This window comes from Poecile atricapillus, chromosome 23, assembly GCF_030490865.1.
Source record: "Poecile atricapillus isolate bPoeAtr1 chromosome 23, bPoeAtr1.hap1, whole genome shotgun sequence".
Lineage (NCBI taxonomy): Eukaryota > Metazoa > Chordata > Aves > Passeriformes > Paridae > Poecile > Poecile atricapillus.
Window position 1 is genome coordinate 2135649 of NC_081271.1, and position 17233 is coordinate 2152881.

The window sequence follows — 17233 nt, forward strand, 5'->3', positions numbered from 1 at the left end:
GTCAGCAGCCTGCTCTGCTCCCCTGGCAGGAGCTCTCAGCTCCTCCGGGCTCCTCACGCTCCCGTCTCTCCTTGGGAATGTCCTTCTGTGCTGGAAAGGGCTCTGCTGGCGCTGCTTTCTGTTCTCCTGATCCCTCCACAAAATCCATCTCCTGTCCCTCTCAAGCACGCAGAGGATGCCACGGAGGGAGCCAGCCAGCTGGGAGACCCCCCAGCAGCAAAATGAAGCAGATTTAGGGACAAAATAATCACACTGGAAAGTTTCCAGCCCCCACAGACCCCCATCCATCCCTGATCCAGCAGGGATGCAGGGACAGCACGCAGGGAATGGCTCCCCACGGCCAGAGGGCAGGGTTGGATGGGATATTGGGAATAAATCCCTCCCTGTGAGGGTCAGGAGGGGCTGGGATGGAATTCCCAGAGAATCCGTGGCTGCCCCATCCCTGGAAGTGTCCAAGGCCAAGCTGGAGCAGCCTGGGATGGTGGGAGGGTGTCCCTGCCCATGGGATGAGCTCTAAGGTCCCTCCCGACCCAAACCACGCTGGGATTCTGGGATTCTGAAACGCCTGATCCCACTTTTCCAGCCTGACTTTCCCACACACATCCCAAATCCAGGCCGATTTCCATCACTTGTATTTCAAAGAGCGCCAGAAACAGCTCGGGAATTTCATCACCGGTGAAAGGAGGGACAACCAAATCTCCTGTGGTTTGTTCAGGGCTCACTTCTCCCTCCTCCCTCAGCTTCTGGCACCTCCCGGCCTCGCTGGCAGGGATGAGCAGCAGGAATTAACTCCTGCTCCCCCCTGGAAGCGTCCGTGGGCTGCAGGGCTGGCCCGGTGGATCTTCAGGTGCTTGGCCAAGTGGTCACTGCGGGCAAATTTCTTCTCACAGGCTGTGCACTGGTAGGGCTTGAGGCCGGAGTGGGAGCGCTTGTGGCGGGAGAGCTCATCCGAGCGGGAGAACCTGCAGGGAAATTGGGAATGCTGGATCCAGTGACCCCGGCACAGCCTCCTGGGTCACTTCCAGAGCTCCCGAGATCGACCCCTCCAAGGATTTGGAAATGGGAAAGAATTCACCCACTGAGACCTGAATTTCTTTCCCTTGCTCTCAAAGGACGCTGTCCACCTACTTCCTCCATTTGTTTTCCCTTGCTGGAACCTTCCGGCCCAGGCACTGGAATTGGTTTTTTTGGGAAAAGAGCTCAGGCTGGCAGTGGCCAGGGGCCAGGAGCCTGGGTGGGAATGCTTTCCTGGAGCTCCACATCCAGCCCGGAGCAGCGGGGCCGGGGAGGGAAGGCTCGTTTTCCTTGGGGCTGTGGATTCCCCCTGGAGATTCCACCCCGGGGGACCCTCACTCACCTCCAGCCGCAGTCGGGCCAGCCACAGGTGTAGGGTTTCTCCCCCGTGTGCCGGCGGAAATGAGCCTTCAGATGGGAGCTCTTGGAATAAACCTTCCCGCAGCCCGGGTGGGAGCAGCGGTGGATGCGGAGCAGGGATGGGGGACCCTGCTGGCACCCGGGGGCTGCCTCGGCCTCCTGAGCATCCCCCGGCCCCGGGGCCACCGGCAGAGGGGCGATTCGGACGTATTTTTGGTCCAGGGTGGTGCCGGGGGGCTGGAGCTGAGGGAGGAGGGGTGGGTTTGGGGTCTGCAGGCTGATCAGCAGCTGGGCCACCCTGACACCCCCAGGGGTGACACTGTCCGTCGGGAGAGGCTGGAGCTGCAGGATAACGGGAACTGCCGGGTCACCAGCAGCTGTCCCCGCAGCGTTTGGGACCTGTCCTCCTCCTCCTCCTCCTCCTCCTCCTCCTCCTCCTCCTCCGTGTGTCCCGGAGCCGCGCTCAGCTTCGCTCTCCACATTCCACCCCGCGGGGTGAGGATCTCCTGCTTCATCCCTGGGGAGCTCTGCCTTCTCCCTGAGGAACTCCTCGATCTCCTCCAGCGTGGGGATGAAGTTCTGGGAGAGGCAGAAGTCGGGCAGCCTGAGCTGAGCCTCGCTGAGCTGGGCTTTGGGGGGCTCGCCCTTGGCACCCCCGGTGCTGCTCGCCAGGACGTGGCCAGAGCCCTCCGGGTCACCGCCGTGTCCTGGCAGGAGGGACGGTGGCATCCTGCACTGCAGGGCAGGGCTGCTCAGGGAGGGCAGCAGGTCCTGGCAGCTCACAGAGACCATTTGGTGCCTCCCCACAGGCAGCTCCTGGCTCGGGAGAGCTCAGCTGGGCAATTCTCCGTTCATCTGCAAGGGAACGGCACAGCGAGGTTATTTCCAAACACGCAAACCTCAACCTTTTAACAAAAAAAGAAAACAGCAGAACCTGGCAGGGCCTTTGTTTTTAAAGAGAAAAAACACGGGCTGGCCGTTTTCCTCAGATTCCCCCCCAAAACCAACTTCTCTGGGGAGTTTGTGGGGGTAAAAACACACCCAGAGAAACCCTTCATCCCTCCCTGTGCCGGAGGGCAGCTCTGCGCTGCTGGGTGGCGCAGGGGATGAGTCCGGGTTAGCCAGGGGCTCGTTGTGATCCGGGAGAGGATTCTGTGGCTTCTCCACGCTGTGAATTTGGGCAGGCCCTGGCACAGCCACGGGGCTGGGTTAAATCTCCCCACCTGCACAGGTAAGAAGGAGCCAGCTCCCAGGTGCTGCTGCCCCGCCTGGGGATGCTCAGCAGCGCTGGGAGCCCCAACACGCCCCGGTTCTGTCCGGGCAGGTCTGTCCCAGCCTCAGGCACAGCTCAGAGAGCCTGGCCAGGGTCAGCTCCGGGGCTCCTGAGGACACAAACAGCGTTTGCAGACAGCTGGGACAGAGCACGGCGTGTCCAGGAGGAGCTGGGTGCGCTCGGGGGTCGCTGTCACAGAGCCCCCAGGCCCTGCTGGGGCTCAGGGGGTGGGAGGGAGGTGCCCAAGGACCCCCAGAGCTGCCACACAGTTGTCCCTGTCCCCATCCTGCTCTGCACCCGGGGTGCAGGGATCTGTTTGTATTTAATGCAGAAATGGAGTTTCCAGAGGAAAGAAAACCTTTGTCAAAGCCCCTTAAGAGCCTTTTCCATCAGATTTCTGTGGAGCTGCAAACCAGTCGGGCCAGTCCTTGTTATCAGCGCTCCCCAGGGTCCTGAGAGCTGCCAGAGGGAATTTTTGAGCACTCTGGATGCCATATAAATGCTCTTCTCCTTAGGAAATGGCTCCCAAACCTGCCAGGAACAAGATGCAGGGGCCCTCCCGGTGTGTCCAGCCCAGCGAGTCACAGTGAGCAGGGACTGTCACTGCTCACACCAGAGGTAAAGAGGTGTTCAGGCCAATCTCAGCCTCCAGGCTTGGAATTTTCATCACAGCCCAAATCTGTGCTCTGAACAACCCCTTCCAGGCAGTTCCACACCCTCTTTCACATCAGTTTTAGGATCTTTTGTCTTTTCTTCTGCATCTCCTCTTTCTGCGGGGAAAGCCTCCCCCCTCTGGCTACCGAAGGCTCCTGTTTACCTCTCCCAGAGTGTCCTTAAACCTGATTTTCCAAGCAGCTCCTGCAGAGCAGCTCGGGGATCTCCATCCCCATTCAGGAGAGCTGAATTAAACTCTTCACTCCTCACGGAGCACAGCCCTGCTGCCGGGCTGACAGCAGGAATAAAAGCACGGCCAGAGGGCAGGAAGGTGCAGAGATGGAGCTGCTGGCTCAGCACCGAGGAGATCTGAGCAGGGCAGCCTTGGGGAAGTTCTTGGAGCGCTCTGCTCCTCAGTTTCCCTGATTTGGGGCAGCGGTGATGACCCAGCTGGCAGAGCAGCGCTGTGGGGCAAGACTGGTGCCACTGCCCTGTCAACCCAATTTAGCGCAAATGCCACCAGTGCTGTCACCCCAAAGCCACCGCAGGGAAACGGAGCCCTGGCTCTGTCCCTCACTGCGAGGGCAGCGTCCTTCCCGAGCCTCACTTGGCATTTCTGCTCCTCCGCTTTTCCCCGGGAGCCGCGGCTGGAGAGCAGCACATGTGCAGCCCGAGCACATGGAGAGCCAGACCGGCCCAAGGTCAGCCAACAGGAGCTGGGAACGCAGCCGAGGGTCACGGCTCCCCTCCGGTGACCGAGTGAACCTCCTGGAACCTCCCGGAGCCGGGGCTCGCACGGCGGCCGTGCAGAACCGGGGCTCGCCGCTTTTGGGGCTCGCCAGCCGGTGCCGATGTCCCGGAGCAAAGCGATGCCCAAGGACGAGCGGAGGCTCCGGTTCCAGCGCAGCCCCCCAGCCCCGGCGGGGCTCGGAGCGGAGCCGGTGACACCGAGCCCGGTGCTGCCAATCCCCCCCTCCCCCGTGCCCCGGGGAGCGCTGCCGGCGGGACCCCCGAGCCCCCCAGCGCCCCTTACCCCGCTCCGCTGCCCGCGGGTCCCGCGGCTCCGCCGGGGGCGGCTCCCGGCCCGCCCCGCCCCGCCGAGGGCTCGGCCGCCGCCGCCGATCCCATTGGAACAGCGAGCCGGGAGGGGCACCGGGAGGGACACCGGGAGGGGCACCGGGAGGGACACCGGGAGGGACACCGGGAGAGACACCGGGAGCGACACCGGGAGGGACACCGGGAGGGACACCGGGAGGGACACGGGAACGGGCACCGGGAGGGGCACCGGGAAGGACACAGGGATGGACACCGGGAGAGACACCGGGAGGGGCTCCGGGAGGGACACCGGGAGGGGCTCCGGGAGGGACACCGGGAGGGGCACCGGGAGGGGCTCCGGGAGGGACACCGGGAGGGGCACCGGGAGGGGCACCGGGATGGACACCGGGAGGGGGTCCGGGAGGGACACCGGGATGTCCCGGCTCCGTCCCTGCGAGGCTCTGGAGCAGCTCCCGCGGCCCCGCCGCTGTTTCCTCCCGCTGCTCGGTGACACTGGAAGCGCTCCAGGTCTCCCCGGCGTTTCGGGAAAAGGAGGCGAGTCCCTGCAGGTCGCGGGTGGATCCAGGAGAATCCCGGTGGATCCAGGGGGATCCAGGAGGATCCAGGTGTGCGGGAGGTTTTGGGCAGCGCTCGGATGCTGCTGATGGGGCCAGGAGCGAGCTCTGTCCTTGTGATGGCTTTGGGGTCCCTGGGGGTGGCTTTGGGGTCCCTGGGGGTGGCTTTGGGCTGAGCTCCACCAAACCTCACCGAGCCCCTCCGCTCGGGGAGAAAAGCGAGATTTGGGGCCAGAACAAAACACCCGGCCCGGGGGAAGGTTTCAAATGTATAAAAACCAAAGCGAAATGAAAAATAAAGAGCCCAGCGCTGAAGGGGCACGGAGAGGGCGGCCCGGGGCTGTTCCCCGAGTGTCACCGTGTGTCACCCACCCCTGTCACAGCCTCGCAGTGCTGAGCGTCGCTGCCGGGAACGCGCATCAGAGAAGTATCGATGATAATTAATAATACTTATTCATGGGCTTGGAGGGGTTGGGGAGGTCTCAGCTCCTCCGAATCCTCAGGCAGCGATGGTTCAATCACGCTTTGATTTACACAAAATTCCTGGGATTTTCCCGGGATGTTTTTCCCGGGATTTTTTTCCTGCTCGGGGTTTGTACCGCACCCGCTGGGGCGAGCGGGACCGGAGCTTTTTGGGGGAAAAACGGAGCTGCTGTGCGGGGAAAAGCCCGTCCCTTGGCCCGGGGACACCGGTGGCACTCGGAGCCGGGACATCGCGCCCAGGAACGCCCCTGGCCGTGCCCATTGTGCCATAAAAACACCAACCCCGCCCCTGCCCCGTGGTCACGCCCATGTCCCCTCCCTGTCACTGACCCCACCTTTGCCACGCCCCAATCCCCGCCCCATTGACCCCTCCCCTATCAAAGCCCCCCCTCCACCCCGCTCATGCCCCGCCCCCCATGTCCCCACCCCAAAATGACACCCAGGCCACGCCCCTCGGCCACGCCCACGCGCTCAACCCCACCCCCATCCATTCACCACACCCTGGCCACGTCCGTCATTCCTTGGCCACGCCCCGAACCTCATTTCTCATTAATTGGCCACGTCCGTCATTTTCTGGCCACGCCCCAATCCACACCCGCGATAAATGACCCCGCCCCTGCACGTCAGTCATTAATTGGCCACGCTCCGAATCTCATTTGTCATTAATTAACCACGTTCCCGCCACGTCCGTCAATTTCTGGTCACGCCCCCTGCACATCAGTCATCCATTGGCCACACCCCAAATCTCATTTCTCATTAATTAGCCACGTCCCCGCCACGTCTGTCATTTTTATGGCCACGTCCCCGCCACGTCTGTCATTTTTATGGCCATGTCCCCTGCACATCAGTCATTCCTTGGCCACGCCCCAAATGTAATTTCTCATTAATTGGCCACGTCCCCGCCACGTCCGTCATTCCTTGGCCACGCCCCCAACGCCATTTGTCATTGTTTGGCCACGCCCCCTTCACGTCAGTCATTCCCTGACCACGCCCCTCACCCTGGTGGCGCCCCCTCGTGGCTGGCTCAGGCATTTTTCCCTTTTTCCACATCTTTTTATTTCCCCCCATATTTTTCCATAAAAATTTATCATAAAAGCTTTCCTCTGGTGCTGTATACAAAATATTCACTCTACCCAATAAATAAAACATGAACGTCTGGCGGACAGGATGTGACCTCAGAAAGGGAAAGCAGCATCCATCCATGGATCCATCATCCATCATCCATGGATCCATCATCCATCCATCATCCATCCATCCATCATCCATCCATCATCCATCCATCATCCATCATCCATCCATCCATCCATCCATCCATCCATCCATCATCCATCCATCCATCCATCCATCATCCATCCATCCATCCATCCATCCATCATCCTTCCTCATCCATCCATCATCCATCCATCATCCATCCATCCATCCATCCATCCATCCATCCATCATCCATCCATCCATCCATCCATCATCCATCCATCCATCCATCATCCATCCATCATCCATCCATCCATCCATCATCCATCATCCTTCCTCATCCATCCATCATCCATCCATCATCCATCATCCATCCATCCATCCATCATCCATCATCCTTCCTCATCCATCCATCCATCCATCCATCATCCATCATCCATCATCCATCCATCATCCATCCATCCATCATCCATCATCCATCCATCATCCATCCATCCATCCATCCATCCATCCATCCATCATCCATCCATCCATCATCCATCCATCCATCCATCCATCCATCCATCCATCCATCCATCCATCATCCATCCATGGATTCCATCCATCATCCATCATCCATCCATGGATTCCATCCATCATCCATCCATCATCCATCCATCATCCATTCATGGATTCCATCCATCCATCCATCATCCATCCATCCATCCATGGATTCCATCCATCATCCATCATCCATCCATCATCCATCATCCATCATCCATCCATCATCCATCCATGGATTCCATCCATCATCCATCATCCATTCATGGATTCCATCCATCCATCCCCCCCAGCCCTTCCCCATCCCAGGGATCCACAGCAGGGAATTCCCACAGCAGCTCTCCCTCCTCCCCATTCCAAACTCCACAAAGGAAAGGTGGGGCAGGATTCACCTGTGAGGAAGAGAATCCACCTCATACCTGGAGGAGAAAAGCTCTGAGGAGCTCCTCCCCAAACCTGTGGCCAGGCAGGAGCAAATCCTAGAGGAATTCCGTGGTCACACAGGAAATATCAGTAACAGCAGGGATGCTTTTACCCAGACTACAACACCCATTGCTGCTCTTTCACACGATGCTGATGCAGAAATTTTCTCAGAAGAAGCCAAAAAAAGCCAATTTTGTGAAGATTTCCTCATCCTCCTACTCCCTCATCTCCTGGTTTAATCCCCAGCTCTGCGCCCCTCTGACCCTGGGGTTTGAAAAGAACAATTTAAGGCCTTTCCCACCAAACCCCGTCCCCTGAAGCTCAGTGTGGAAGCACTTTAGGCACTTAAATGATCAAAAGCACTTGAGCATCAGAGCAGCCTCTGTGCAGGGGAAGTTCCTCACATTTACATAAGAAATATTAAAAATAAAGGGGTTTCCAGCCTTGGGTCGAGGAATTTATTCAGGGAATTTATTATCCCAACTCTAGCAATGGGATTTTGTCTCAGATCCTTCCTGCTGCAGCCTGGACTGGACAGAGCCCAGGGTAGGACAGACCCCAAAACTGTTTCTGGAAGTGGTTTGAGCACTGCCAAATCCATCCCCAAAGCAGCTGCGTGTCAGCACAGCCCTTGCTGTGGGAAAGGGAGGCTGGCAGGCTATAATTTGAGAAGAACTAAAACAAAAACAGTGACCCCTGACGGGAAAGGGACGATTCCAAACCTTTGAGGGCCCGGCTCAGACAGCAGGGGAGTCACCCGGCCTCCCTGCCAAAGAACAGGCTGACAAAACTCTGCCAAAATAGCAACATTTCACCCTCCAGCCCAACCTCACAAGTGCCTCTGGCTGCCCACACACCTCAAAAAATAAAAATTAGTCACAAACGTTGGTTTTTTGCCTGGTTCAGCCCAGGCAGAGCCGAGGATGGCTGGGGTTTGTGTGCTCACAGCACCAATCTCAGCTTTTCCTTGGCATTTCGGATCATTCCTGACTCCTGAGCTCCTCCTGAGCTCCTCCTCGGAGTGTGGGGAGCTCCTGCAGGAATCTGCCAGCAGCAGAATTGTCCCAGCTGGGTCACTGGGGACAGGGAATGGTTCTGGGCAGGGGGAATCGGGCTCTGCTGCCAGAGGGAAGTGACTCAGAGCTGGTGGCCAAAACAACCTGGACATCCCTGGAGGGTTTGTGCCCTGGGTGAGGGCGGCAGGAGGGGCTTTCTGTCAGTGAGAACTCCTGACTGGAAATAAAATACATTTTAAGAAAGCCCAGACAGCCACGGGACCAGCTGCAGGTCTGAGTTTAACCCATCCAGGAGAGCTTTTCCTGCTCTGCATCACTGCCACAGCACTGAAAACCCCTCTGGGAGCGGATTTCCCTCTGGGAATCTGGGAATGGCAGCATCTTCCAGGGGCTGTGAGTGGAAGGAAGAGGCAGAACAGTCTGGATCCATGAGGGGAGAGAGAAAATGCAGGCTCAGGCACTGAGGTGAGGAGTGAGAGGTCAGAGTGACTGAGAACCATGTGAAGAAAGGTAAAAACAATCATTAAAATAAAATAAAATAAATAAAAGCTCAGAAGTTCTCCCTATCTGATGCAAGCCTGTACACAGGTAAAGGTTAAGTCACCTTTTGGAACCGGTCCTAATGGGATGTTCCTTGTTTTTCCCAAAACAAGGCACGCTAAGTTTTCTCCTGGATGGTTTTGGATGGAGGAGGGGAAGGAGAGGAGGGCAGAAATGTGGGTGAACACCTGGGCACCCCTTCAGCCCCACAGCCAAACCTCGGCCTCCCCGCTGCTTTTTTTCCCCAGGAAATCTCCTCCCCGCATCCCATTTGCTGAATTATTGCTCAAGAAGTTGGGTAAAACTACAGCAAGCAGGGGGAGAGGAGTCAGCTGGAGGTGGAGGAGAGGCAAGGATGGATCCCCTCGCTGTGCAGCTCCTGCTCAGGAGCACGACCCGTTACCGGGGGGACACAATTCCCCTTTTCCCCCCTGGAGAAACCCTTTGGTGCTGCTGTGCCGCGCTTCCCTCTGCTAAAGGCACCTCTGGAAAGCACCTCTGGCCCTGAGGACACCGCCCCAAAGCCTCTGATTTACACCTGAGATTAACCCCGTGCTGCCCGCAGCCCCACAGCCACCCCCGGGGTGACAGCAGCAGCTGGGGCATGGCTGGTGACAGACCCTGGGGACACACACGGCTGGTGCCAGACCCTGGGGACACACACATGGCCAGTGACATCCCTGGGGACACACACAGCCAGTGACATCCCTGGGGACACACACACAGCCGGTGACATCCCTGGGGACACACATGGCCAGTTCCAGACCCTGGGGACACACACAGCCAGTGACATCCCTGGGGACACACACACAGCTGGTGACATCCCTGGGGACACACAGCTGGTGACATCCCTGGGGACACACATGGCCAGTGACATCCCTGGGGACACACATGGCTGGTGACATCCCTGGGGACACACACAGCTGGTGACATCCCTGGGGACACACATGGCTGGTGACAGACCCTGGGGACACACACACAGCTGGTGACATCCCTGGGGACACACATGGCTGGTGACATCCCTGGGGACACACACAGCCAGTGACATCCCTGGGGACACACACAGCCAGTGACATCCCTGGGGACACACACAGCTGGTGACATCCCTGGGGACACACACATGGCCAGTTCCAGACCCTGGGGACACACATGGCCAGTGACATCCCTGGGGACACACAGCTGGTGACATCCCTGGGGACACACACGGCCGGTGACATCCCTGGGGACACACATGGCCAGTGACATCCCTGGGGACACACACGGCTGGTGACATCCCTGGGGACACACACATGGCCAGTGACATCCCTGGGGACACACACACAGCTGGTGACATCCCTGGGGACACACACAGCTGGTGACATCACTGGGGACACACATGGCTGGTGCCAGACCCTGGGGACACACACGGCCAGTGACATCCCTGGGGACACACACGGCTGGTGACATCCCTGGGGACACACACAGCTGGTGACATCCCTGGGGACACACATGACCAGTTCCAGACCCTGGGCACACACACACGGCTGGTTCCAGACCCTGGGGACACACACAGTCCGCTCTGCCACCTGCTGCCACCCCCGGTGTCACACGGAGCACTTGGCCATGTCACCCTTGTCGAAGACGACTTTGGTTGCGAAGTAGATGGCCACCAGGCCGAATCCAGCAGCAGACACCATGTAGGCGGTGACCGACTGCGTGAACTGCACGATGGAGCCCATGAAGAGCGAGGGCACCACCTGGGACAGGAGGAAGGCGCTGTCCAGGATGGCCAGGTCCAGGCAGATCCCCCGGCCAGGAGCCCCCGGCTCCGGCTCTCCCACCACCATCCGCAGGGAGACGTCGCAGGAGGAGCTGACGCACAGAGCAGAGCTGGACACGGCCGGAGGGGAGGAGGAGGAGGAGGAGGAGGAGGAAGAGGAGGAGGAGGAGGAGGAGAAGAGGTTCCCAGTGTGGCCATTCTGGTAAGGAAGCTTCTGGCTGGAGAGCAGCCCCTTGGAGAAAGCTGATTTTTTGTCCAGCAGAGCGGCATCTTCCTCCTCTTTCCTCTTGTATTTGTGCAGAAATACCTGCGGGAAGGAGGGAGGAGCGTGAGGAAGGAGCTGGGACTCTGAGGGGGCCTTGTTTTTGTGCAGGAGAGCAAAACCAGAGCTTTGTGTGCGTTCAGGGGAGTGCCAGCCTAAGCCTGGCCCACGTGAGGTGGCTTCCAGGAGCCAGGCTGGCTCTTCCCGGCTGGCACAGGATCCAAAGCAGCCCTGACTCACCGGGGGAACCCGGCCAAGCGGGGCCTGGGCCGTGCTCTGGGGCTCAACAGCCCAAAGCCAGCCTGGGGACATCTCGTGCTTGTGTCACCTCCTCACTGGAGGAGGAAGCTGAGCCCATCCTGGAATCACCTGAGCAGGGCAGGAGTGAAGAGCTGTGGGGTGTCAGACACCCAGGGCACCGCGAGCAGCAGGGTTTGGGGTTTGTGGGGTGTCAGACACCCAGGGCACCGCGAGCAGCAGGGTTTGGGGTGTGTGGGGTGTCAGACACCCAGGGCACCGCGAGCAGCAGGGTTTGGGGTTTGTGGGGTGTCAGACACCCAGGGCACCGCGAGCAGCAGGGTTTGGGGTTTGTGGGGTGTCAGACACCCAGGGCACCGTGAGCAGCAGGGTTTGGGGTTTGTGGGGTGTCAGACACCCAGGGCACCGCGAGCAGCAGGGTTTGGGGTTTGTGGGGTGTCAGACACCCAGGGCACCGCGAGCAGCAGGGTTTGGGGTTTGTGGGGTGTCAGACACCCAGGGCACCGTGAGCAGCAGGGTTTGGGGTTTGTGGGGTGTCAGACACCCAGGGCACCGTGAGCAGCAGGGTTTGGGGTTTGTGGGGTGTCAGACACCCAGGGCACCGCGAGCAGCAGGGTTTGGGGTTTGTGGGGTGTCAGACACCCAGGGCACCGCGAGCAGCAGGGTTTGGGGTTTGTGGGGTGTCAGACACCCAGGGCACCGCGAGCAGCAGGGTTTGGGGTTTGTGGGGTGTCAGACACCCAGGGCACCGCGAGCAGCAGGGTTTGGGGTTTGTGGGGTGTCAGACACCCAGGGCACCGCGAGCAGCAGGGTTTGGGGTTTGTGGGGTGTCAGACACCCAGGGCACCGCGAGCAGCAGGGTTTGGGGTTTGTGGGGTGTCAGACACCCAGGGCACCGTGAGCAGCAGGGTTTGGGGTTTGTGGGGTGTCAGACACCCAGGGCACCGCGAGCAGCAGGGTTTGGGGTTTGTGGGGTGTCAGACACCCAGGGCACCGCGAGCAGCAGGGTTTGGGGTTTGTGGGGTGTCAGACACCCAGGGCACCGTGAGCAGCAGGGTTTGGGGTTTGTGGGGTGTCAGACACCCAGGGCACCGCGAGCAGCAGGGTTTGGGGTTTGTGGGGTGTCAGACACCCAGGGCACCGTGAGCAGCAGGGTTTGGGGTTTGTGGGGTGTCAGACACCCAGGGCACCGCGAGCAGCAGGGTTTGGGGTTTGTGGGGTGTCAGACACCCAGGGCACCACGAGCAGCAGGGTTTGGGGTTTGTGGGGTGTCAGACACCCAGGGCACCGCGAGCAGCAGGGTTCAGGGTTTGTGGGGTGGCTGACTGGGAACCCAAGCCCAGAGCCCGGGATGAGCAGCCACTTCTTCTCATCTGGGATGTTTAAAAGTGCCACCAGCTGGGACACAACAGTCCTGGGAACTCAGGGAAGGGCTCTTTTCTCAGCTCTGCAGCAAACCTCAGCCAAGCCGCCTCATCTGCCTGCCCAGATCCTCCTCGCTCCAGCCAGGAAAAGGGGAGCAGAGGGAAGCCAAATCTTTCCCTTCTCACTCTCTTTTGCCTCGCTCTGCTCACGCTGTGAGGTCTCTGGAGCATTCCCACAGAGCATTTGTTAACAGCAACACAGCACGGGCAGGAGAGACCAAAGGCAGCTGTGCCCTCCCTCTCTGCACTCCCAGCCTTTGGCAAAGCCCTGGGAATGCGGCCTTCCCCTTCCCAGCCCGTGGAGTTTGGGTTTCATTCCATTGATAAAACATCCACGGGGAGATCCCAGCCAAGCTGCAGCTCCTGCCAAGCTGAACATTCCCTCACCCCCCTACCCCGACAGGATTCCTGGTGCCAGTTAGGCTGGGCTGTTCCAGAGGGTTCCTTCAATGGGAACATCTGGATTCCTGTGGTAACAGCTCCCACTCACTGCACGGCACTGCCAACCGCTGCCCTGGGGATGAAAGAGCTGCTCTCAAACCACAAATTAATTCTGCATTTGCAGCACAAGAGAAACTCCCATTAATCCAGCGTGCAGCTCAGGAACCTCCTAGGACTTCTCCACAAGGATAACATCTGTGGGACAGCGTTACGAGCTTTTGTGCTGCTGTCACAAGCTGCACAAGGTTTATTTGTTTATTTTTCTTGGAGCTGGGGGAATAGGATGAGCTTTGCTTTTCATTTTATTGATTGTGGCGCTGGGGATGAAAACTGGAAAGCAGCACCTGTGAGGGCTGAAAATCCTCGAGTTTTGCAGCACCTCAGGCTGGCAGAGTTGAAGAATTCGCACGGGGACAACTAAACCAGACCAGTTTCCCTAAAACATGGGAAAAATATAAAAACCTGCAAGTTCTGGCTGCCCTGGAGCAGATCCCCACCTGTTTGTCGTGGTGGTAGAGGGATGCCAGCGTGTAGGGCAGGATCTGGAGGGCGGAGAAGGTGAATCCAGTCAGGGCAGCGGAGATGGTGACCACGGTGACACTGTGGGACAGGCACATGACAGAGGCGGCCCCGGGGAAGAACACCACGCTGGCCAGGTACACTGCCCGCGTCCCAAAGCGCTTCACCAGCCGGTCCATGATTGTCGAGAAGAAGATGGAGGTGATGCACTGCAGGAAGAGGCCCAAGCTGCCCATCCGGACACCTGTGGGTGGAGAGGGGTGGTGGACGCTGCCCTGGCTGCCCCCCGGGTAAACACGGCCAAGCATCCTGCCCTCGGTCCCAAACCCCAAAAATATCCTGCTCTTCATCCCAAATCCCCAAATATCCTTCCCTCTCTGTCAATCCCATACCCCCAAAAACATCCTTCCCTCTCTGTCAGTCCCTAACCCCAAAAAACATCCTTCCCTCTCTGTCAGTCCCTAACCCCAAAAAATCCTTCCCTCAGTCCCTAACCCCAAAAAATCCTTGCCTCAGTCCCATACCCCAAAAGCATCCTTCCCTCTCTGTCAGTCCCTAACCCCAAAAAATCCTTCCCTCAGTCCCTAACCCCAAAAAGTCCTTCCCTCAGTCCCTAACCCCAAAAACATCCTTCCCTCAGTCCCTAACCCCAAAAAATCCTTCCCTCAGTCACAAATCCCCAAAATATTCTTCCCTCTCTGTCAGTCCCTAACCCCAAAAAATCCTTCCCTCAGTCACAAATCCCCAAAATATTCTTCCCTCTCTGTCAGTCCCTAACCCCAAAAATATCCCTGTCAATCCCTAACCCCAAAAAATCCTGCTCTTAGTCCCAAATCCCAAAAAAATCCTTCCCTCTCTGTCAGTCCCTAACCCCAAAAAAATCCTTCCCTCTCCTTCAGTCCCTAACCCAAGAAACATCCCTGTCAGTCCCTAACTCAAAAAATATCCTTCCCTGTCAATCCTAACCCCAAAAAGATCCCTCTCAGTCCCTAACCTCAAAAACATCCCTGAGAGTCCCTAACCCCATAACATCCCTGTCAGTCCTAACCCCAAAAACATCCCTGTCAATCCTAACCCCAAAAACATCCCTGTCAGTCCCTGACCCCATAACGTCCCTGTCAGTCTCTAACCCCAAAAACGTCCCTGTCAGTCCCTAACCCCATAATGTCCCTGTCAGTCCCTAACCCCATAACGTCCTTCCCCTGCTTCAGTCCCGAGCAGAGACTGAGGCACTGCCAGCCCTGCCAGCCTGGGCCGGCTCAGGAAGCAGAGCAGCATCACCCAACAAATTCCAGGATTGCAGCAGCCACCCCCCAGCTCCCTCCCTCCCTCCCTCCCCTGTGGGAGGTGGGAAATGCCACCCCTGGAAGTCACCGCTCTGGCCCCAGGACCTGTCACCTGCTGCTGAACCAGGACCTGTCGTTATCTGATGCCAAAGGCAGCAGCAGCAGAACAAAGGCAGCGGGGAATTGTGCTCGGGCCAAGGTAAAGTACAGAACATGCTCTGAACTGCGTATCCGGCAGCGATCCGGACCTTACCCCTTCCCAAAGATCGCTCAGATTTCAGGGAATTAAAGCCATTAACTCTTTGGAGCGGGGATCATTACTCAACACATGTTTCTATGACGGGAGGCACAATGGAGGGCTGACCTGCCGGCAGCTAAACAGTGCAAGTGTTAAATAATAATTAAGCTGCCTCGAAGTTAAACAGACACCCAGCACAAAGGGGCAGTGTGCTGCAGGGCCCTCCGAGTGGAAAACTGCAGGAGGAGGGCCAGGAAGGTGCCTCCAGGATAAAGGATATGGATTAGGGAGAGGGAAGGGGTGGTTTGGCAAGGAGGCGAGGCTCTGGCACAAGGCAGCAGCCAAAAGGGGACTGCAGGTAACACCTGTGAGCAGGTGAAGGGCTGCTGGGGCAGATGTGGCAGCACTAAAGCAATGGAGAGGGGGCTGAGAGCTGGGAAAGCTGCTGGAGAGCTCCCAGAACCAGAACCAAATCCCAGCTCACCGCTCCAGAGCACAGCCCGGTTCTGCTCCCCACCATCCGCACCCCCAGGATGGGGAGCACCCTCAGCCCTCGCTGGGAAAGGAGGCGAGAGCAGAGCCAGGAGTGTCAGAGGCAGCTCCATCCTGCTCCTGCTGCTTCTGCCACCCAACAGCCCAGCCCCAGCCAGGCTGCCCTGCCAGATCCGTGCTGGGAAGAACCAGGAGATGTTTCCCAAGCTCTGGGAGCCACAGGAAAACGTTCTTGCCCGACCTCTCCACAGAAAGCCAAGCTTGCTGCAGCTTTTTTTTCGTTGTTTTTTGCATTACCAACAGAGCTGAGCCCCATCCCGAGCTCCCAGTAAATGTTTCCATCCCAGGGAACACCCTGTCACCCTAAAAACTCAGCTTCTGAGTTTTTCTAAAGACTTTCCCAGGACAGTAACTGTAAACATAGATATGTGTACATTCTTTCTGTTCCACGTCTTGTGATGGGCATCTCTCATGGCCAGTGCAGTGAGAAAGTGTTATCCTGACCATCCAATCCCTGGCCGTGGTCAGGAGCCTATAAATCCTGGGGGGAAAAATAAACTTTCCCTTCTTTTCACCACACCTCGACCTGTTCATCTTCAGCGGCAACAACACCCGGCTCGCTTCTCACCTTCATCGTAGCGGCGCCTGGCCTCCGTGCCCGGCTTGGCCCTGGGCACGCCGTGGTACAGCCCTTCCCCGACAAAATCCGTGTAGAACAGCATGAAAGTCATGAGAGCCATCCAGCTGCAGAGCTCGGCCACGAAGAGGCGGCGGATGACCCTGGGGATGCGGCAGCAGAGGCCGTGCAGCCGCGGCAGCAGCGCGCACACGTTCCTGGCCGCCCGCAGCACCTGCCTGCCCTGCAGCAGCCACGACCCCCGCGCCAGCCCGCAGCACCTGCACGGCAGGGACACCTTGGGGGACGCGTCCTTGAGCGCTGGCCCCTCTGGGACATCCCCCTGAGCCGCCTCCTCCGCCACAAACAGCGTGGCCAGCACGCAGGCGAGGAAGATGAGGGCCAGCAGGCTGAAGAGGCAGCTCTGCTGGCCTCCCAGGTAGGGCGCCAGGAAGGCCCAGTCGATGGCGGGCAGCAGGTAGCCGATGCAGCCCCCCAGGCTGATCATGAAGGCGTACACGGAGAAGGCCTGGCGGCAATTGTCCGGCTCCTGGAAGAGGTCGGAGAGCAGGGCCTCCAGCGGGGTGAAGCACACCTGGCCGCAGAAATCCAGCAGCCCGATGCCCAGGATGAGGAAGGCGATCTCCAGAGGCCGGGGGTTGAGGGCACACAGGCTGGCCAGGCTGCTGGCGTGGGGGATGAGGAAGAGGCTGAGCAGCACGCCCAGGCTCAGCAGCCAGATGAAAGGTCTCCTCCGGCCGTAGCTGCTGCGCCAGTGGTCGCTGGCAGAGCCGATCAGAGGCACAAAAACCAGCCCGAGGACAGGGCCTATCC

At 58.7% G+C, this 17233-nt stretch overlaps 2 protein-coding genes across 9 annotated transcripts in view; both read right to left on the reverse strand.

Moving 5' to 3' along the window:
- Positions 1–617: 617 nt before the first annotated feature.
- LOC131587819 (Krueppel-like factor 15) lies at positions 618–4477 on the reverse strand. The gene is given in 4 exon segments (XM_058856089.1): positions 618–835; positions 838–962; positions 1358–2229; positions 4335–4477. Coding segments are annotated over 3 exon segments (984 nt in total). The 5' UTR covers positions 2167–2229; positions 4335–4477; the 3' UTR covers positions 618–785.
- Positions 4478–7380: 2903 nt separating this feature from the next.
- SLC45A3 (solute carrier family 45 member 3) overlaps positions 7381–17233 on the reverse strand; it is a 31373-nt gene continuing 21520 nt past the window's right edge. For 4 of the 8 annotated variants that reach the window (XR_009279427.1, XR_009279429.1, XR_009279432.1 and 1 more), the window contains 4 exons: positions 16412–17233; positions 13746–14011; positions 10626–11170; positions 10146–10198 (listed from right to left, as the gene is read on the reverse strand). Coding sequence is in view for 1 of the 8 variants with exons in the window: in XM_058856081.1 (XP_058712064.1) it covers positions 10688–11170; positions 13746–14011; positions 16412–17233 (1571 nt within the window). In the remaining 7 variants the exon portion in view is untranslated. Of the gene's footprint in view, positions 9726–9780; positions 9944–10130; positions 10199–10240; positions 10284–10623; positions 11171–13745; positions 14012–16411 lie in introns of those variants that run through there. The other 4 variants (XR_009279428.1, XR_009279431.1, XM_058856081.1 and 1 more) reach the window with 4 other exon arrangements.